At 46.5% G+C, this 22,557-nt stretch overlaps 1 protein-coding gene and 1 long non-coding RNA gene across 2 annotated transcripts in view; both read left to right on the top strand.

Annotated features, from left to right (window-relative positions):
• Positions 1-7,527, top strand: part of POLR1A (RNA polymerase I subunit A) — a 34,270-nt gene extending 26,743 nt beyond the window's left edge. Inside the window, exons 30-34 of the mRNA XM_061359762.1 lie at positions 1,256-1,537; positions 2,335-2,535; positions 3,269-3,386; positions 4,717-4,881; positions 7,308-7,527. Coding sequence (XP_061215746.1) covers positions 1,256-1,537; positions 2,335-2,535; positions 3,269-3,386; positions 4,717-4,881; positions 7,308-7,408 — 867 coding nt within the window. The 3' untranslated portion in view covers positions 7,409-7,527. The remainder of the gene's footprint in view (positions 1-1,255; positions 1,538-2,334; positions 2,536-3,268; positions 3,387-4,716; positions 4,882-7,307) is intronic.
• A 384-nt stretch (positions 7,528-7,911) lies between these two features.
• Positions 7,912-8,278, top strand: LOC133215653 (uncharacterized). The gene is made up of 2 exons (XR_009726451.1): positions 7,912-8,048; positions 8,079-8,278. It is a non-coding gene; the product is annotated as an uncharacterized LOC133215653 (long non-coding RNA).
• Positions 8,279-22,557: the final 14,279 nt, after the last annotated feature.

The following is a 22,557-nucleotide window of genomic DNA, read 5'->3' on the forward strand; positions in this document are numbered from 1 at the left end:
TGCTTGGTTTGTGTTGGGAAGGGAAACTTCCATTAAAACACTGGAAAAATCCAAACCCCACCTGAAAGGAGACAGGGAAGTCTCTGCTTTGTGCTGTTCAGTTTTGATTTGGATGGGGGCAGTATTATAGCAGAGGATGCAGGCTGAGACTTGGCATGAACCTGGTCATCATAGTTCAGCCTGGTCGCTGCTGTCTAAAAGTAATGCAGAATCATGCAGCTTCGAGATGGAAGAGACCTGCATTTGTCCAAAGCCTTGTTCTTTAGGCACTGGGGAGATGTGTGTGGCAGCAAGGCTATGCTGTAATTCATTTAACTTTACCACTTGCTAATTCCATGCCTAACTTTGCCACATGTTAATTCCGTGGTTCTTAATAAATATTCTCTCTGGCTCTGCATGTTTCTCTATGTTCACTACTTCATAATTAGCGCTTAAAAGATGGGTTGCTGTAATTCAGCAGGAGGATAGAGCAATTGAAAATGTGAAGGGAATCCCATCATTGGAGTTGGATTGTGGGAAGACCTTTTTCAAGAGGAGAAAGTTGAACTGTGGACCTCACTTGTAGTATTGTGTGCAGTTCTGGTGTCCTCAACATAAAAAGGACATGGATCTGTTGGAACAAGTCCAGAGGAGGCCATGAGGATGATCAGGGGACTGCAGCACCTCCCGTATGAAGACAGGCTGAGAAAGTTGGGGCTGTTCAGCCTGGAGAAGAGAAGGCTGCGTGGAGACCTCATAGCAGCCTTCCAGTATCTGAAGGGGGCCTATAGGGATGCTGGGGAGGGACTGTAGTGACAGGACAAGGGGTAATGGGTTAAAACTTAAACAGGGGAAGTTTAGAGTGGATATAAGGAGGAAGTTCTTTCCTGTGAGGGTGGTGAGGCACTGGAATGGGTTGCCCAGGGAGGTTGTGAATGCTCCATCCCTGGTGGTATTCAAGGCCAGGTTGCACAGAGCCTTGAGTGACATGGTCTAGTGTGAGGTGCTCCTGCCCATGACAGGGGGGTTGGAACTGCATGATCTTAAGAAACTTTCCAACCCTAACTATTCTATGATTCTAACGACAAGATTATAAAGAAATAGGGACAGCTGAATCTGTTGTATTTCCTTTACAACATAATTACACTTCCATCCTGTCATAGGTAAGATACTTACAACTCAGCTGTGGAGAATATTCATGACTGTAACTGTGCATTGAACACTTAGTTTCTGTACATGTTCTGGCTCAGATAAATAGAACATTATTTCTCTGCAGGTTGATTATGAGAGTGAAGAAGAGAATGGGGAAGAAAATGTTGATGAGAACCTGGAAGATGGAGAGTCTGAATCAGACAAAGAAGAAGAGACTCCTGGTGCTGAAGAGAACCAGAATGAAGCAGATGATGTCGAGTCTCAACATCTGTCCTTTATGTCTCATACTGAAAAAAAGAAAGACAGACTACTTCAGTCAGCAGAGCTGCGAGTAAATGCTGTTGTGGACAGCCACCCATCAATACAGGATTACTCATTTGACACTGAACATGAACTTTGGTGTGAGGTAAGATGATGGCAGCTGAAAGCATCTCTGTGTGGTTGTGGTTGCACATAGCTCCCATAATAAATGGATCTTTTCAGTGCAGTGCTGCTGTTTTGTCTCAGCAATCCTTCATTAACACAGAAAAGTGGCAGTACAGATGTACTTATTGATGCAATTTTTAGTAATTTATAACTTTTAGAACACCTGATGAAGCTTCTTTTTATAAAAACGGGTTTCTGACAAGTTTATTGTGCTTTAATTTTTAAATGTATGATCATAGAATAGAATAATAGAATCAGGTAGGTTAGAAAAGACCTTTAAGATTATCAAGTCCAGCTATTACCCCTGGACTGCCAAGTCCACCACTAAACCATGTCACTGAAGGCCTCCTCTACACAGTTTTTGAACACTCCTAGGGTAGTGATCCCTGGGCAGCTGGTTCAGTGGCTCATCAAATGATGCACACTGTGTAGCTCTTGATGAATAAAAGTGACTGCTGGGCTGTTGAAGAAAAACTTAAACCAAGCAAAACCCCAGCAAACATGTAGCCCAACCTCCCCCCACCAAAAGCCACCCTAAACCAACTAATCCATGTAAGATCCGAGATCAGAAAGCAATGTGGACGAATGCTCCTGGGATGGCGTGTTCATACTAGCATCATTCAACTGTAATTCTAGTCAGATGTTTATGATCCTAAACACACAAATAGGGGAATTCCACTTGTCTGCTTCTAGCCTTAAAAAGAACTAGGTTGGTCACTGAGCCAGATGCAAGCTTGCTCACAGAACAACGACGCTATGTTGGTTTTTGACTCTTAGGTTTCCCTGACGCTCCCACTGATGAAGGTGTACTTCGACCTCTCCTCCTTGCTTGTCTCCCTCGCACGGAACACAGTTATTCACGAGGTGAAGGGGATCACACGATGCCTGTTGAATGAAAGTACCAACAAGCAAGGAGAGAAGGAACTCGTTCTGCACACTGAAGGGATAAACTTTGCAGAGCTGTTCAGATACTCTGATGTACGTCATCTGTTTATAATCCCAAACTGGAATGGGCTTTTGTCTTCTAGGGAGAGACAGTGCATGATGGATGCCATTTCAATGTAGCAGGGGTGATGTGTAGCCTAAACTCTCTTCATCCTCCTTTTTTACCCCCAGATGTAGGTCAGCAGAGCCTTTTCTAAGGGCAGCAAATCAGGTTTTGTGCAGCAGCCCAGTGTCTAATGACACTTGATTTCACACCATGCTTCCAGCTGTCTCTCTATATGTTACTTGAGGGAGTTCTTCCATCTAAACAGATTGCAGCACTTGGAGATGAATAGTTCTGCTGTGCCATCTAGCCCATAACTCCACAAATACAGGATTGTTTCAAGCTACATCTCTACTGCTTTGCTAGAAGTTCTGGCTGGCTGAGCCAGCCTGGGCATTGCATTGTGGTCTTTGGAAGATTTCAACATGTTCCTCTGCTGCTTGAGATGTTAGTTTGATGCTTCTAATTTCAGCTAATTTGCTCTTGTGGTGAGTTTTGATTCCAGGATCTTATTCATGTACATAATGCTGTGATCACTGGTTTAAACACAAATCCTCAGAATTAATCTTTGTCTGTATTGGAGCTGCTGCCTATTTGTTCACTAACTGTTGGTGCTGCTTAAGCTAATGAAAACTAGAGGAAAAAAGCTATTTTGGCTGAAGTTCTTTGGAACTACAGAGTAACTACTGTCCTAACTTGTGTCTGTGGTTTCTTTGCTTTCAGATTTTGGACTTGAACAGACTTTATTCCAATGATATTCATGCCATGGCTAAGAACTATGGAATAGAGTCTGCCTTGAGGGTGATTATTAAGGAAATAAAAGATGTATTTGCTGTATATGGTAAGATTTCTTTGTATTTATTAAGATAGTCTTTATTTTCATTAAAGATGGGAAAGCCCAGCCACAGTGCTTAAATTTATGTGCATGATCTTTTCATTTGTATGTGTATTGTGAAGTTGCACTTTCTCATTATTTTAATCATTATAGTGCCTGCTGTGAACACTTTGTTAGTTCATTGTTAGCTTCCATTTAATCAGGAGAACATTCACTAGACAAGGTGGAATTTATCCCCCCTTCACAGAGCTTTTCTGTTCTGGTCCATTTATTCTTTACAAGCTGTAAGGTCCAGACAAATTAACTGCTGATGTGTGAGGAAGCTGTTAGACTTGTATAGAGGTCCTGAGAACAGGATTAACCTTGCCTCACTCTAGCTCTTTAATGATGGGAGTTCAGACTCCCTTTTGAGTTGAGTTTTAATATCTTTCCTAAAATAGCTGCATTTCCTTGTGTGAATGTTCTCTGTATGCAGAGCCCAGGCTTGGGGAAGATGCCTGACTTCACAGCCTGCTGAAGTTAGCCATGTTGAATTTGCCTTAAGCGAGCTAAGTCTTGCTATGAATTTAACTACTGAGAAGAGGGCAGATTAATACAGTGGGAATTTTAGCAACCAGTTACATGAAACAGGTTTGCCAGCTGGCAGCCCAGAGTGGTCTGACCTTCAAGTGGTTCAAGCACTGCTGGGTGGATGTTGACAGAGCTGTTAATGATCCCCCATGACACCAATTCCATGTTATTTTTACAGAAGTGCTGTTTCTTTTCAGCCTAAATGGGGTTTTCTGTGGGTGCCTAATATCGTGCACAGAAAACAGCAGAACCTTTCTGACTGTGCTTTGCTAACGCAGGCCACAAGGTGAGGGGCTGGAGCTCTGTCCCATCAGAAGTGTTCAAGGCCAGGTTGGACAAAGCCTTGGGCAACATGGTCTAGTGTGAGGCTTCCGTGCCCATGGCAGGAGGTTGAAACTGGATGATCTTAAGGTCCTTTCCAACCCAGACCATTCTGTGATTCTATGATGTGTGATACCCTTCTGCATAAAGCAGACTTTAGTGATTTTATGTAGAGCAATTCAGCTGCCTGACAGCACTCTTGATGGGTTAGTTTCCCTGGAGAGAGATTGGTTTATATTAGAGTGAGGTCTGTCTCTCTTGCGTATTTGAGGGGAGCAGCTAAGCCAGCTACTCACAAAGAGGTACAACTGCCAGAAGACTGTTACTAGAGATATTCTCCATGTTGATTACATTCAGGGGGGTTTAATTTAGGCCTAATTCACTTTTAAAACCCCAAACCTTAGCCCCTGAGTGCTCTGATGGTTTCTCTTTGTTGTCTTCTTAGGGATTGAGGTAGACCCTCGGCACCTTTCCCTCGTGGCAGATTACATGTGTTTTGAAGGATTTTATAAACCACTGAATCGTTATGGAATTCAGTCCAACTCCTCCCCTCTGCAGCAGATGACATTTGAAACCAGCTACAAATTCTTGAAGGAAGCAACAATGATGGGTAAGTGGTTTAGCTTGAAACCGATGGCTGCAGCGTTTCACATAGGCTTTGTTTTCATTGTAACTTTCCCCTATTTTGAGTGATGCATAATTGCATTAAGGGAAAACAAAATATGCCAGAGGCTAGAATTTTCATGAAGCCTTTGCCTAGGAAAACGTTCCAGATGTTTTTAATGGAATTCTGTCAGCTCCAATGAAGTTGGCTCCCACATGTCATTTGTGGGGTCTGCGACTCCTTTCTTTAGGAATTAGATAGGCATTTTTATAACAGTGTTGAGATTTGTTAGAGCAGAGCTTTATAACACACTGCTCACTCTGCCTCTGCTGTTAAAATTGTCACCTCTGCTTTGTTTTCATGTCTCTAATAAGACCTCCATGTTCTCATTTCTTCTCTATTCAGAATTTTACTGTGAGAACAGGCCTCCTCGTTGTGACTTTGATTCTGGTTTTCTTCTGCTTTAGCACTTCACTGTCTTTGCTTGTTTCCTCAGTCCCAGGCAGAGGATCAGACTCCTTTGTCTAATGGTAACGGTGCTATGTGAGGTGCCCAAGAGCATCCTTCCTGCCCTCCAGTTGCTGCTCTGGAAGGTGTAGAGGTCAATAGTTGTGTGCATCGTGCAGGATATCTGAAATACAGCAGCAGCCACCTGCATTCAAGAGTTCTGTCAGAAGAGCTGATGCTTTAAGTCTGTCACTAGACACAGTTTGTGTGATCTTATCCTTGGATACTGCTTGTGTCTCCCTTTTGCAAATAGTCCTGGTTTCTGTCACGTGCCAGTTGGATGCTTTCCTTCTTGAGTCCCACTGTGCTGCCTTTGCTACCTATTACAAATGGGAAACGCTCTCAACACGATCTCTTCAGCTAGTACCTTAACCTGCCTTGCACAGATGTCACAGATACTTTTATCCCTGAATTTCGTTAGTTTTAGACCTTTTCTGTGAAGGTAATTTGGGTTTTAATTAATAGCATTGGTTACAGTTGACTTAATTCACCTGAAAATCAGACAGGAACAGTGTAAATCAGGGTGAAGCTGAACTGTTCCTTGCACAGTTGAGCTCCCTCTCTGGATTTACATTCTATCACCCACTGACTTAGAAGTACGTTCCTTGCCAAGTGAAATGTAATTATCTTTATGGCTACCATTATGAGTAAAGACAGGAAATGCATACTGACAGTAGGGCACCATGAATTGGCAGGAAAGCTGCACTGATTACCAGTGAAGGGAGTTAATGTTTTCACCACGATGGAAATCAAAGTCATAATGTGGGTTGCAGCGGTCTGGATCTAATCTGCTTCAGTGTAACTGATCACTTGACTGTACAGTTAAAGAGATGCTGCAAGGCTGCCTGCTGTGATCAGGAAGAAGGAAAGGAGAAGGCTTGTGGCCACTGTGCACAGCCAGTGTGAGAAGCATCATTTAAGAGTGTGGGGTGACCCATCAGAGTGCTGACCAGTGTTCGGGGTGCATCCAAAGTGAGATCCCTTTGGCTGTTTGCTCAAAGAATAACTCTTTGTTAACACCACGTGAGCAAACAGGACAGTTCTGACTGTTTTGCTTAACGATCTAACAAAAGAGCTTGGTTTTCTTCAGCTGGCACACATTTAGGAGCAGCGATGTAGTTACTCAGCTGAGATCAGAGCAGCTCATGCCCTGCACTGTGCTGTGGTGCAGCTTCTACCCCATCCTCTGTAGAGAGCTCAGTACATCCTGCTCTGTAGAATAAACTTATCAGAAGTTTAACAGTTTTATTTCCAATCTTCCAACTGCTCCAATGACAGAATTCCAGCATTAGGATGAATGAAAACCAGCCTGGGTGCTTATAAAAACCAGTGGAAGCAAACCAGTCCTAGCCAGACATGTCATCTGGAGAGCTTCCAAATAGCTGTGACACTATTTCGCTACAGTGAGTAACCACAAAATCAAAGGAATTCATGGAATGTCTCTCCAGTGAAATGCTCTCTTCATATCTAGCCAGAAGGATTTAAAATCCACATAAAAAGGATTCACTCTAACAAAGGGAAAAGGCAGCAATGAAAAGGGAATCTTTCTGGTTTTGCCTCACATGCATTTTTGAAGCGCTGTATTTAATCAGCAAAATGTGTTCACTGGAAGGTCAGACTTGTGTTCCCTTAGGATTCAGAACGTGTTGTCTTTTCATGCTGAATAGGGAGAGCTTAGTAATGCGTGGCAAAATTCTTTGCTTGGACAAAAGGATTGGGACGAGATAATAGTTAATGTAAGAGGGGCAGGAAGGGTTTTGGGCTCCTGCTCTCGGATATACAGATGGAATCTGAACAGTAGGTGGCAGTGCCTTTCTCAAACCAAAGGGGCTGAAGCCTGTAAACCAAAATGCTCTTTTCAGCACTGAGCTTTGGGAATCCTTTGGAACCATCCTGATAGGAGTTTTGTTTGAATTCTGTTGCAGGTGCCTATGATGAGCTGCGATCCCCTTCTGCGTGCCTCGTGGTGGGAAAAGTTGTTAAAGGAGGGACTGGTTTGTTTGACCTCAAGCAACCCCTTAGATAGTGTTTGGGTGATAACTTCAGGACTCTGATTGGAATGTTCATCACAAGAGATACGTCTGCTCCACAGCTGTTCAGCAGTGGCACATACTGTGTCCCCAGTCACCTTCTTGTGCCAACAGCACCTGGTATCCATGTTAATCTGAATATCTGAGGGGCCTTATCTATTCAGTGAGAATGGCTGCAGCTGTAGGAGCTTTGAGCCAAAGAAACATTAATTTACTGTTCATTAATGTTAAAAAGGAGGTTATCGATTTACATAGAATAAAATGAAGGAGACCATCTGGGTCTCAAACAGCGCAACAGCAGTGGCAGAATGAAGTCACCTGCTGATGCTGATCAACTTTTGCGGGGCAGAATCCCGTCTTGGGGGTAGTGCCTTTTGCCACGTGGATGTTACATGATGGATTTCCAGTCCTGGAAGTCACATTGAGAGGTGGGGTTGGGCAGTGCTGTGCTGAAGCTTCAGCACTGTATGGAAGCATTTGTGTCGAGGCCTCCCTTCCATGCACTGCCATGGCTTCTAGAAGCTTTTGAGGATGCATTTCTTGTTCTGCTACTTCATTTCTATGGCATTTTATGTGTCTGTGACACAATTGTTAGATTTCTTGATTAGCTGAAGCCCAGAATTCAGAGATTTCATGGTTTCTATAAGCATTTTCCAATGTTTTAAGAGTTCTTTGTATGGAACAGATCTCCACACAGGGAGAAACCTGACATTTGATAAAGATCTGTTCCTTCAGCGGCAACGTGAGCTGCTATAACAGTGGCTACACAAAAGACTCCTGTAAGAATTACCAAACCAGAGGTTTAAAGCTATTTTTGCTTCAATATTCTGTATCAAAGAGGATATTTAATAAAGGAATATTGTGAAGGTCCTATTATGTGGCTGTGTAACTGAGGGAACTTGGTCATGGAGCCAACAGCCATCGCTTTGGCTGTTAGAAACGGGATGGCTGGGAGCTGTCAGCCACTCTTCAGACATCACAGTTTCTTGTTTATGCATTTGATTTTAATCAGAATGCAGTGCACACGTGTCGTTAACATTGGAGTTTGCTCAGCACCATCCAGGCAAGTTTCAACCCATGATCATTCTCAGTGGTGGTACCTCAAAGCTGATGGAGAAATGCCAGAGCGCACTTATCCTGCTGAGGAGCTCCTGCTTCCAGTGGAGCTGTGCTAAAGGGGATCACATCAGGCAGTGGGAGACGTTGGGATTGTGAAGGTGCCTCTGTGGAGTATCTCAATGGGCTCCATTCTGCCCCAGCACCTGAAATCTGTGTCCAGTGTACTGGACATGGAGCTGAAGCTTAACAAACGCATTAGTTTGGTAGGTCTCTGGTTTCACTTTGCAGATGTTCCTATGAGATTTCCTTGTGCCTTCCTCCAGCTGTAGCACCTGGTAGGTATTTGTCAAACACATGTCATCCTGTGAACTACCGGGAAATCAGTTGGATACAGTTAGCAAATGGGCACTTGCATTTCCAGGCTACAGTCTGGGCTGCTACAGACCATTTGCTGAGAAGGAGCTCCATGAGTTATCCACAGTCCTGCAGTGAGAAGCATCTGTGCCACATTTTGCATCTGGAGATCTGGCATTTGTTAGTTCTCTAGTTGTGACCTAAATAACCCTTTCATCCAGGTGTTCACATTGGTTCTCTGTGAAGCTTAAGAGGTCGCCTTGATTGTGCTGTAGTAATGAATTGGCCTCAGAAATTTGGAGCCACAGAATCACAAAATGGTTTGAGTTGGAAGGGACCCTAAAGCTCCTCCAGTTCCAACCCCCTGCCATGGGCAGGGACACCTTCCACTAGAGCAGGTTCCTCCAAGCCCCATCCAGCCTGGCCAGGTTGCACCTCTTTTGTGAAGACAGGCTGAGAGAGTTGGGATTGTTCAGCCAGGAGAGAGACCTTAGAGCAGCTCCAGTGCCTAAAGGGGCTTCAGGAAACCTGGAGAGGGGCTTGAGACAAGGGCCTGTAGGGACAGGCCAAGGGGAATGGCTTGAACCTGCCAGGGGGGAGACTGAGCTGAGCTCTTAGGCAGAAGCTCTTCCCTGTGAGGGTGCTGAGGCGCTGGCACAGGGTGCCCAGGGAAGCTGTGGCTGCCCCATCCCTGGCAGTGTTCAAGGGCAGGTTGGACACAGGGGCTTGGGGCAAGCTGCTCCAGTGGAAGGTGTCACTGCCCGTGGCAGGGGTTGGAGCTGGATGAGCTTTAGGGTCCCTTCCAACACAAACCATTCCATGATTTAAAGCTTTTTCCTGTGATGTGAAAGACCATTTTAAGTCCCTCAGGCCAAAGAGGATTATGCAGCCCTGTGCTATGCATGAGCACTGTAACCCCAAGGCGAGGCCAGGCCTGGGTACCGAGCTGGAGGCATAGGGCCTCTATGAGGAGCAATGCTGGCTGCAGGGTCAGGCATCACTAGCAAAGCATCCTCCAAGCAAGTTAATGATGGTTTACAGTTTTCTGGCTTAGATCCCTCGGAAGAGCTGACTGTCCGCATTGCCCTGGAAAGGCTTAGGTCTGATCACGGAGCCAGAGAGGAAGTGGAGCTGTTCCTGCTTTCCTGGGTGCCAGCTTCGGGAAGATAAATGATCCCTGCCTCAGACCTGGTGCGGCTGCGGCTTGGTCTGTAGTAACACTGCTGCTGGTGTTTGGGGTTTGGAGCCTTGCCTGCCACTACAGGGAGGATAAGGAGTGATCAAGGAGTAACAGTGGAACAGTGACATGAACTGCAGTAAATACAGAGCTGCATTATTAATGGCGCATTAAAACTGAGCGGGTGAGCAGAGCAAATGGTGTGCTGACAGTACAAGAGCCCTGCAGAAAAATCCCAGGGCTGTGCCTTGGAAAGCCATCAGTGCTCTGTAAAAGCCTTCAGTGCTTCAGTGCAGGGCTCTTCTGCTCTCTGTTACACTGGAGTTCCTCTGCCTGGATTATTTCTGGAAGATGCAGAACTTGAGATGAGTGTAAAACCCAACAGCCTCCTGAATGGAAATGATGCTGCAAGCCAGGGCAGTGCCCTCGGCTGCCCCCGAGAATCAGCTGTGATGGAATGGATCTGCTTTAATATGGGATAGAGCTCCAGAGGTGAATTACGCATGGAAGGACAGAGCAGTCTGAATCCCTGCTCCTGCCTCACTCCATCCTCAGGGGTTTGAGGCTGGTGCCAAGTAAGTGCCCGTTTTGTCCCCTCTTTGCACAAACACCAGTGTTGGGGACAATACAGCATCATTTTACTGCAAGGCAGCAGCTCTTTGCCTCATGTTTTGGGGCCAGGCCAGAGCTCTGGGCAGGAGGATGTTGCTGAAACAGCTCTTTCAAAGGTGCTGATGCAGCAGGCTGCGGGTGTGCTCAGTTATCTCTGGTACAGCCAAATCTTCCTTCATCTGAGACTGAGCTGATGCCCATGGGCATGCTCCAATGGAACAGGCCAGCAGTGACTCAGTGCCACAGAGCACATGGTGGGAGCATGGACGTAATCTGCCCTCATGGGGTCTCATTGACTTAAATCTGTGGCACTGAATGGCTTCGGGTTATTTGGCTTCAGTCCCTTGAAGCCAGTTCCTCCCTAGCCAATGATTTCCCAGGCTCTTGGCTTTCCCCTTCGCTTGCAGAGGGTCTGTAGGTATTGCTTTGGCTTGCACAAGCAGCTCTTGCAGCTGAGGCTCCAGCAAAGCCAGACCTAGCTGTACCCAGCTTAACTGAGTCCCCGTCCCAGCATTCCCAAGAGCCTCTCCCTTGCTTGGTGATCCTCATCCTCCCCAAAAGCCCACCGTGGGGTGGCCACTTGCATTCCCCATGGTTAACATTGGTTTGACCAAGTTGCTGGTGACCACAGAAAGTCCCTGCTCCTCGGCTGTGGGATGGTTACAAAAGCCTGACAAGAGCTGACCTGAGGTTTTTTTCCCCCTTCTTTCCATGGAAATTCCCTTGCTGCAAATTCAAGGAACTGAGATGAATTGGGTCTCTCTTTTTGAACACTTTCCTCTTTTCTGCCACCATCTGTCATCCCAAACTGCTTCCGCTTTAAGCTGTTTACGGGAATGAATCTCTGCTGGTTCATTTGGGGGTGAGACGGGAGGCCAGCACTGAGACCAGTGTATGACTGATGGCCCATCCACCTGGTCAGGCCACAGAGCATAGAGCTAGGCTGGGACTTCTCCATTGCAGCTCAATCCTGACATTACAGCCCAGGGATCTGCTTTATCCAGAGCCTCTCTGATGGTGAACTTAGGACTTGGTTCCACACAGTCCCACAAAGCCATGGGAGGCAAACACGTCCTCCTCCTGGGATTTGTGGGTATGTTTTTAAAGGGAATGTATAAAATGGGATGGAGTTTTCCTCCTGGGTATGCTGAGCTGTGCCAGGGAGGCAAAGCTTTCTTCACCGCAGTGCAAGGGTGTACAGGAGGACGTGGACCCCCGAGTACTGCATTATCTGTGCAAGAACTGATCCTTTAAAACAAGGTTTTATGGATGAGAAATTGGAATGTACCCCTCCTGCTGATGCCTCATCTGAGCTCCTTGTTTGCTCAGGACCATCTTGGATAAGCAAAGGTTTGGGGAATGTGGAGACCTGGAAAGTGCTCCCAGCCCATCTTGTCCATCCCAGAGCCAGAAGCATCATGCGAGAGTCACTGCATCCAACGTGTACCTGACACACACAAAGCAGCAGCTCTGTGGCACATCTCTGGTTTCCAGCAACACCTCACATGGCTTAAAAGAGTTGTCAGACCTGGTATGAGTGACACTGGTATGAACCCAGATGGGTGCCTCAAGGAGTGTCTTTACAGTGGCTGTTCAGACAGCTGGCTGAGGAATAAACCCATTGAGCTGAGCTGTACTAGGGGGGTTGGAACTGGATGATCTTAAGGTCCTTTCCAAACCTGACTATTCCATGAGAGAAGGTGAAAGGACCAGTAAATCCCTGTTGTTCCCATTAAAGCCAACCCTCCTGGGTTTAATATCCTTAAAGTGGGGTGAAGGTGACTGTGTCACTGCCAAGCTTTTCCATTATGTCAGCAGAATACATTGGCTATTGACCCTTGTGTGCACTGGGGAAGAAAATGAGCTCATAACTATGCATCTCTGCAGGGATACAGGTACCGGCCAGGCAACCAGTAATGAATTACGCTGGTGCACCACCTGAAAAGGCAACACAGTGAACGGAGTCTGCGGTATCTGCACATAGGGTGGCAATGCTCTGGGGAGCTTTAAGCCCTTGTGGGTGTTCTTTTGCTGTGGTTTCTGGTGTCTTCATTTGTGGCTCTGTTTTTCTTGCTGTGTTATTTAGCTTCTGGTCAGGTGAAGAACTGGCATCACCTCATCAGTGCCAGGGCAACAGGTCAGGGCAGAGCGTCTGAGCTCTTGATTCCACAGAGTGGTTTGGGTTGGGAGTTTAAAGCTCATCCAGTTCCAACCCCCTGCCACAGGCAGGGACCCCTTCCACTGGAGCAGCTTGCTCCAAGCCCCTGTGTCCAACCTGGCCTTGAACACTGACAGGGATGGGGCAGCCACAGCTTCTCTGGGCACCCTGTGCCACCCTGGTCTTGTTACAGGTTGATTTAATGCAGCGAGTCTGGAGCAGCTCAAAGCTTCCATTAAGCGAAAGGGAAAAGCTGTGTGGTTAAAGCAAACGTTTTTAATGCTCACAAGGTCTGGGCTCTGTTCCCAGCTCCAATGCAGATGTCTCATGATCTCAGACAAATCACACCGCTCTCCACGCATGGGGGGGCCTCAGCAGCAGCGCAGTTGATGCTTCTTTAATACCGGCACTTTGCAGCACTCTGAGGTTTGCCAGCAGAAGCCACACAAGCAAAGCCTCATAAACCCTGCCTGCATTTGCTGCCCATTTCTGTTTCAGTTGTGACCACCTCAAAGACGTGATGCTATCCTGTTCACTCTCAAAGCCCTGTGCAGATCCTGGTGGCACTTTTGAGTCAGTCCTTGGTTTAGCACTCTGCAAACCACATCCTCGCTTTTGGCTGAGCATGGCAAGAAAAGAACTGGTTAGGAAGCAGCCTGCACAAAGTGTGCTTCTTACAGTGTCCTGTTAAAGACAGAGGAGACCATGAGCATCTCAGTTTCCATCATGCACAAGTGTGCTGGTCCAAGTGAGGAGAACATTTCCTAGCACAGAAGCTCTTAGCAAGCACAACCTGTGCTTTTAACATAAGGGTTCCCAATCTTTCTTATCCCAGGAAACCATCAAAACCCATCGGGACCCCAGGAGGATGGATCCAAGGTAGGACCCAGAGCTTGGGCTCCTTCTGCCTCTTTACTGCTTGTATTTGCCATTCAGTTTTGGGCCGGCTTGGAGTGCCTCTGGGATGCGTGATGCTATTTCTGCAAACCTTGGCAGCGTGGCAGAGGCCTCGGGCATGGTTTTGGCACTACCTGTGTTAGTGTCCGGCACACTGCAATCATCTGCTCTGCTCTGACGAGAAGAGCAGCATGTTTGGGAAGCAAGCAGTGCATCCAGAGGCAGTTTCCATCTGCCAGATAATCCCCTTCCAGGACAGAGAGGTGCAGTGATGCACTGAAGGGCTTTAACTCAATTCCCAGGCATCAATTACACTTGGTCTCATCAGTATCTTACAGGCAATTACTCCTCACACTGAACCTTTCAAAAGGCAAATACCCAGGAAGCAACAAACCCCCTGAGGGAGAGGACCAGGGGAATAGTCTGAAGCTTCATCAGGCACTAGCTTAGATTAGAGACCCACCAAGCTACACCCATCACCACATCTCTAAAAGCTTGACTTAGCATCACCCTGCTGCGATGCTGCCTTAGATGACTTCTCTGTATCTTTCCCAGCTTTAGCTGATGCCTCCTGTATGCTGTGGAAAACCCCACAGCAGAAAGCACCTACCTCCAGCAACCAAACCCCATGGCAGGGACACTTACTCTGGGGTTGTTCATAGGAACTTACTTTGGGGTTGTTCACAGGACTTGGGTGATGTTTAGGACTTCTTTTCTCCCCTGTGACTTCTGCAGAGGTTTTGTTCCTGCTCTCACGCCAGCTCAGAAGTCTCTTGCTATTAGGACAAGCAGCACTGCCCAAGCCAAAGCATTTCCCTATGAATAGGATCAACCTCCACCACGAGCCCAAACCATTTTGCACATGGTTTAGTAAGAGGGGATCCAAGGCTCTTCAGCCAGACACACTGGGCATGGTAGTGTGGGGTTTCCTCCTGTATGGGCATGCAAATGTTGAGTCCCATTTGGAATGCAATAGGGATCAATGTGTGTTTGCTGGCTGACTCTTCCATGTGCTAAACCCTCCCCATTCACCTTGCTTCCTTCTCTGCTGGGGTATTTTGGGGAGGAATCTCCAGCTGATGATTTGCGGAGGTGATGGCACGTGCTGAGAGGTTCCTTCAGCGCTGATGTGGACAAGCCATGGAGGTGAATGGTTTCTCTCAGTACCCTCTGAGGAGCAGCCTGGGTGCTGGTTTTGGATGTGCTGTGGTAGGGTCACTCTGAAGAGCTCGTGTGTGGCACAGCACAGGTCCCCGAGGCTCTGCTAAGCCATGGCCAGGTCCCATGCCCTGCCAGGCTACACTTGGTGCCCACTGACTGCTCTGTTCAGAGGTGTGGAAAGAGACGTGGGCAGCCCCAGGAGCATTTTGCATCCTCCATCTGATGGGCTTGAGGATGGTTGTATGCTGCAGATAAGGCTGATGGATGGAGGTCATCTGCAAACAAGATTTAGGGAGTTTTCTATTAGGAATATGTTATGCTTAAATGTGAAACAGGGAGTATTCCCAGCATCATTTTGATTATCCCAGGTTGTTTCCTTCACCGAGGGGATCCACGCAGCTGAGGCAGCCCCATGAGATCACAGCCAGCTCAGTGTCCAGGGCAAGAAGGGCCCATGCAGGGTCTGTGTTTGGTCCTCCAGCTGCAACAGCTTCCCCCTTTAGAAAGCCTCAGTGGTGATAACTGTCATGGGTTCTTGTCATGTGGGGATGGGTGGATTCTCTTAGGGGGTTAATTCCTTGAAAATAGCTTTCATTTTGAAAGAGGAAGTTTCTTACTGTGGTGGTTACTATTAAGGACTCGGGTTTTTGCACACAGAATCATGGATCAACATGTGAGCTCGGATCATTAAAGGCAGAAACTCTAAATGCGTTTAATCTTCAGGAAATCTTATGGTAGGGGGTAGCCTCAGATTATGGATATCAGGGATCATCAATACTAAAAATAAGGAATTATTTAACTAGTAGTAAAGAGCTTGGAAGATGGAAAAAGACACAGGTGAATGAATAGAAGGAAAGAATTTTGGAACTAGATGATCTTTAAGGTCCCTTCCAACCCAAACATTCTATGAATTAATGAGCTGGGTTTCTGATAAGCAAATCAGTGTATTTCCTTTCAATGGAAAGATGGAAATCAATTCCTGAGATACCACAGGCCTCCAAAATAAAACAATCAATCCATCCATCTGGGTTGTAGCTGTGGGTACATCCTGGGCCACCTTTGTCACCACCAGCCTCCTGCTGACAGCTTAGATCATGAGGCTCTGCTACCCATTGCCTTCCCAAACCAACCTCCTCCACCGCCCTTCTGGCTTCTGGCTTGGTGGGAGCTGCCAGGAAGGTGCCTTTCCCAGATACGGCCCTTTGTTCCTGCTTGGGTAATGTGCTGCTGTGGATTTGAATGGCAAATGCTGGTGTGGCCTCGAGGCTCTAGCTCTGGTCTCGAGCATCAGGGGAGGAGAAAGTCAATATCCACCCTGTCCACCTTGCAGTGCTGGGTGGGCACCAGGTCTACCCAGCTGTCTGAGCTGGCCAAGCCTTTGGATCCCAGTGTGAGCTGAGAGAGGTAATAATCAGATGCTGGAACAAATGCCAGACCTGATTTACTCTATGGTCAACACAGCTCTGTCCTTGTTCTGCATAGCACAGCCCAGAGAGGGGACAGCAAGGGCTGGAGCACCCTGAGATATCCTGAATTCCCAGTGTTCCTCTGCCCTGGCATTTAGACATATCCTTAGACATTTCTGGCTGCATCCCCATCTTTCCCACCACCTCTCAGCATGCTACCCGTGACCCTGGCATCACTGCTGATGGTGCCTGTCTCCCTGTGCTGTCAGTCAACATGTGCTGAGGATCCTGCAGATGTGCAGCTGATTCACCCGCTGCCGATTTGGCTTTAGGGGGGTTGGAACTGGATGATTTTTAAGGTCCCTTCCAACCCAAACCATTCTAGGATTCTATAATTCCATGCTATATAAGGACAGCACTATATGCTGCACCACTTTAACGTTTCATGATAGATTGAAATGCAAATAATATGCCTGATGAGCAAATCAGGATTTTGTTGGACCCATCGATCCAGCTTTAAACAAACCTACAGCATGCATCCCATTATGCATATAAATACATAGAAACCAGTGCACCCAGTAATGAGGACTGTAATTGCAGAGCAAGACTAACTGTTCATGCAAATATCTCCTTGACATTTCCTTGAACACCTGCAAGTGTAACTGCTCTGACACTGTGTGCAGTGTTGACAGCTACACTGGTGGTGCCTTTGCAAGGCGGTGAAGCACCCGAGACTGATGTCCCCATGGCACTGCACTGATTTGTCTTTCCATCCAGCTGGGAGCAGGGATTTCTTTGGAGAAATGAATGCTGTGGCTTTTCTGGCTCTGCTAAGGATTGAAAACCAGAGTTGGAAAAGCCACATCCTGGTGATGGAAAGCTGTGGGAAACGTGATTTATGAAGAGATGTAAATGTTGCAGCTGGGGAGTTTGGCTGGGAGTGGAAGAAAAGCTGATCCAACCACTGCGTGAGGAGAGACAAAAATCACACAGAAACACTTCTTTAGCTGGGAATTCAAACCCACCACAGCTCCGGGTTAAACAAATTAATTATTGACTATTCTACTCTGTGGTTTTCCCTCCCAAATTGCTACAGCTCTGGGGGAAGGTGAGTTTTCAGAAAGGTGTCTTCGTGCCTTGATCTTCCCTTACAAACCTGGGGCATGCAACCATGTTACAGACCCTTGTAGCCATCAGTGAAGTTCTCATGGTCTTCTGAACATGTAGTGAGTGGAGCTGGATGGACGAGTGCTCTCCAAAGCACTAAGACTTCATTAAGTAGGAGTACATTTTCTGAGGGATGGATCTGAGGTTTGGAAGACCACGTTGAAGGGATGGAGAAGTCCTTGCTGTGTCACTCCATCCCTCTGAAAATGGCAAATCCACCACTCCTTTGCCTCCTGGTTGCTTTGATGGGCTGAATTCTCCTCCAGGTCTGTAAGGGCACCATCTCCAGTTCCCCCCTGTCCTCCCACCAGCCAAGTATCATTTTTTCCTTCCAGAAAACGGGAAGAGAAACGTAAACACAAGTGAGAAGAAGTGGAAAAGCCCCCAAAGATTTGCTTGGAGGTTGAGTATGTGGAGATAAAGCCCCAGGAGGAACAGAAGAAGGAAATGAGTTGGGAGCAGGCACTGGTGCACTCAAAACAGACACCAGTCATGTATCTGCTGCTGGTCTCGACAGGAAAGCACTTGGGGAGAGAAAGGTGGCCAGCACAAGCCTGCAGACCGTGCCCATGAGTAATGCATCAGTGGTATGTCAGGCAGAGCATGGTCAGGTGCAGAAGAACCTCGTCCCATGAATGGGATAGAAACCAGGTGGGAAGGGGTGATTTGGGAGGTTAAGAGTCAGCAGCACCTTTTACAGACCACAACACTGCTTTGCAGAGGAGGATGAGCATCGGTCTACTCTGCTCTCAGAAGCAGGGCCAGGTCACTACACAGTTGGTCCTGGTACAGATAAAACAGGTTCTTGTGGACCGTTGTTCTTGTTCACGAAGAAAATGATGAGGAGATGGCAGTGAGTCACTCTGCTGCTGCAACAGCCCCACAGACACGGGCTGGGAAGCAGGACTGCAGCAGCAAGGCTGTCATTGTGAGGCTGGATGATCAATGCACCTGATCTACAGCCAAGGCATGGAAGGAGAAAGTAAACACTTTGTGCCTGACCTCCGTTCTGCTTCTGTTGTACTGCAGGACAAATAAAACAGGCTGAATGCCAACAGAAGGCACATCCAGAGAGCTACGGGAAGCAGGGTCAGGCTTGCACTGTGATCTATGCAGAGCTGCGCCAGCCACACTGTGCAGGCTGGGGAGCAGCCTGATTAATGCAGGAGACATGAACGTGGCAGCAAAACCAGAGGGATGCTGCCAAGCTGTGATGAGGAAGTAAATAACATCAGGGAGGTGAATCTCCACAGGCATTCTTCTAGTGTTGGCAGAGAGTTAAGAAGCGGCTGTAGGTAAGCCAAAGATTAAACATCAGAGGACTGTGTGTACCCCACCTGGCAGGTCTGAACAAAGTGAACTCTTTCCTTAGTGATAAAGATAAGGCTGATTCTTGAATTAGTTTCGGTGTTAATTTCATAGAAACCACAGTAACTGTTGGGGTACAAAAGGAGCCAAAGTATTTCAGATGTCCTAGGGATGCAGGGTCTCACATGCCTATTTGCTATAGGAGGGCTGGAGAAACATCACTTAAAAGGACATGTGCAAATACTACTTTCAGTGCGTTAATGATGATAAAGGGGCTTAAAATGGGTAAGTGTTAGTTCGTTTGGTTTAGATGACCACTGTCTAATGAAAAGCTCTGGCAGATTTACAGCAAAACAAACTGCAGTCATTTTGGGTTAAAAAGACAATGAAGACATTGCTCTCAGGTGCTAACACAAGACATGTATCAACAACAGCCCTCTATCCAGCCTGTATCTGGGGACACAGGGGGTTTATGAAGCTGGTTCTGAGAAGCCCCCATGGGACTTCTAGGCAAAAATCTCTTCATCCCACCTTCATCTCTACACATAGAATCATAGAATGATAGAATATGATGGAACATCGTACTGTCATTTCCAAAGACACAGTTTGGAAGCACTAAGGGTGGCAATGTTGGATTACCTTATGTCTTCAGCAGACCTTTTACAAGTTCTTATGCGGTGTTAAAAGACCACTTTTTCGCTAGCAGTGAGTAAAGGTGGCTGGGGCAAGTAAAATGAGCTCTGTCTTCTTTCCACTACATAAATAGTAGCAATATTGATTTAAAAGAAAGCCAAAGACTTCATTGTCTGAGATCGTTCCCGTTCCTCTTAATATGTTTCACCAGAAGCAATAAAATATTTACCATCCCCAGCACAGGGTGAGTGATCAGAAGAATATAGATATGAATATAATTACTAGAGAATACAATCACGTTACCAGCAAATTTTACAGCTCTGATTTAAACAGCCTTATTCCATGGCTCTTCTGTGTGGTTTGCAAACAGGCTGCTCCTTAAGGTTAACTTGTATACCTCTGCTTGCTGCTGCTGCTGAAGAGAAGCTGCAGATAGGTGATTCTTAGCCACACTCATGCATGAGCCATCTCAAACATCCCATTCTTTCTTCTCCAGTTTTGCAGATCCCAGTTCCTATGCAACAAAGGCTTTAATACCCAATTAAATGAGCTTTGTTCCTATTTTCTTTGCCACTCTAGTCTTTTAATACTATTCAGCCTTGCTTAAGGCAAGGTCTGTGTATCTGTTTGCCTGACATTTGATGCTGGCTTCCCCTGAGGTTCATCTGACCCAGCCTCCAGGCTTCCCACAGTGATGTGGATATTTGAGCCAGAGGCCCCGGGCTTCCTTCTGAGGCAGCCAAGAGAAATAGGCACAGTTCAGGTAGGATTCACTTTCCATGATGGAGATCTGCAGCAGGGTGAGGAGTCCCCCACATTGTAAGCAGGAGCCCCACAGTCATCTGTGACCCCACCAAACGTCTCTTAAAATAAGGGGGATGGGATAATTTAAAATGAATTTTAGGTCTTTTCATTACCTGCTATAATAGGAACATCTATCAGCATAACCATAGCAAGTGCAGTTAACATCTTTTCAGTACCCAAGCTTAAAGGCTGGGCCTGGCCCCTATGGCCACAGCAGGTGTGAATGTCCTTAGTGCTCATTATTCATTATGGAGCAGAAAGTGAGGGCAATACACAAGTGCTGCATTCGCTCTGCAGCCACTTTGCCCTCACACTTGTTAATGCATTGCTTTCTCCCTAATGCTTTTAAACTAGTAAACTTCAAAGCAGTGAGTATTTAATAGTGATATAAGTGCCTTTCCATCTGGGGAGGGAAATACACTGTAATGATGTGGGCATGTTTATACTAAAATAGTTGTGGCTTTTTGTGGTAGGAGGCCTCTGTTAAAACAAACCCCAAGCAAACAGAAAAGTTCATACTCTAATTAAAGCAGCTGTAATCTTTATAAGGGATTACAACACCAAAGGCCAGACTGACATCCAGAAGTTGTACTCACAAAGCTTGCTGCCTGTTGCTTTGCTTTCAGCGGTGCCACAAAAACCTCTTGACAAGTGAATTGGAACCAGCTGCAGAGGAAGAACCGCAGTGTCATTCATGCTCTGGTACCCGTGACGCTGCGGTACCAGCATCACCACCACAGCGGTGCCATGCTTGAAGGGCTCTGCTTGAAGTGCTGAACACTGCCTGAGACCTAAAAGGGGAAGTCTTTATTAGAACTAACTTTAGAGCTAAGAAAGGTCTCACTGGTCTCTAATTGGAGGGGAGAGAAAAGCCTGCAAAGGGGGAGAACAGCAACCAGTTTCTTGCATCCATAGCACTTCCCATTGGTTTTGGAATGACCTCTCTTTGTGCTAACATTCTCAGGGCGCAGATTCCTGCCCAGTTGAAGTCTCAGCTAACAATAAAAGAGGCTTTGGTTAACATTGGGTTGCATCCCAGAGAATGCAAAGTCTTGGCTTGGGTCAGATTGCCAGGGAAGGGAGGGCTGTGGGCACAGCCAGAGGGATGGGAATTGCTGTTTGGATAGAAATAGGCAAGGAAACAGCAGTGCTGGTGAAGGGGATGATGCTGCAGCACTGCTAGGGATAAAGGGAAAGCCAGGAAAAGCCCTGGTCCTTCTCTCAGGCTCAGTGCTGCAATGCAGGGCAGGAAGGGGCAACCTTTGTGGCACACTGCAAGAGACTCAGTGACATCCTCTTCTCACCACTAAGCAGAAAGCTGTCAGCGAAACAAGGCAGTGTGAACTGCTGCCACATTCACATGCTCCCAGGGTACATCCGTACATCCTGAGTATTCACTGTGTTCCTACAGAGCTAGAGTCCTGTAGCTGTGAGCTCGTGGAGATCATACATATTACCATACAAGGCTTAAAAATAATATCCAAGCAAGGTGCATGACATTTTAATAATAAACATTGCAAAAAATAACAAAATATGTTCTTGATATGTGCTTGATTCAAACCCAGCATCCTTCCCACAGACTATTGGGGTGGCTTCTCATTCAACACTCCTCTTGAAAGGGAAAACTAGATGGGCAGTATTTCCTCTTGGTCTGGCTACAGAGCTGTATTTATACTTCTGGTTCTCTAAGGAACTACCAGGCTTTAGCCACTGTCTCTCAGGAGCAAATTCTTCATCAGAAAGAGAATGTTCAGAAACCAACCTGCATTCCAAAGATGGTTTTTGTTTTTATGTTTTCAACAGAAATAAAACCAAAATGGGAACAAAAATAGAAAGAATAGACAATGCAAGTCTAAGTCAAAGTAAAGGCATATCACAAGACACAGCATTGGAGAAGGTCCAAAGATGCCTCCAAGCAATCTTGCAACTGGGTTTTCAGGTTACATGCTTTTGCAGGAAGAATCCTCTCTAAATCTATTACACTGTCAAACCCACACGATTTCTGCTTCTCGACCTGAAATGCCACATCTTAAGCAAGTCATTTGGCAGCAGTGGGAAGGGTAGAGATGGCATGTGTTGGCTCGGGGCGCTTGGGTTTGAACTGGCTCAGCAGCCTGGCTGGCAAGTAATGCTCTTCTCTGTTTTCAGTGTTGATTTATCTTGGCCCAGGCTTCTCTTTTGTTCTCTGGCACAACTTCAGCAATATTAGTCTGTGGGTGTGATTTAACACTTGTACATTTCTAGGAAGAGCAGCATTGTTTCTGCTGTCAAACTAAAGCATCTTCTCCACACAGGAATCATTGGTGGTCTTACTGAAGTGGAGAGGCTGGCAGGTGAGTTCAACCTTCTAAAGGGGGGTCCTAAAAGCACTGCTGAGCCCCCAGCTCTAAATGCACAGCCCTGGTTCTG

Source organism: Neopsephotus bourkii, unplaced genomic scaffold (genome assembly GCF_033783945.1).
Source record: "Neopsephotus bourkii isolate Nb327-2 ecotype Australia unplaced genomic scaffold, CSIRO-AGI_Nbou_v1 NB_994, whole genome shotgun sequence".
In the NCBI taxonomy this organism is placed as follows: domain Eukaryota; kingdom Metazoa; phylum Chordata; class Aves; order Psittaciformes; family Psittacidae; genus Neopsephotus; species Neopsephotus bourkii.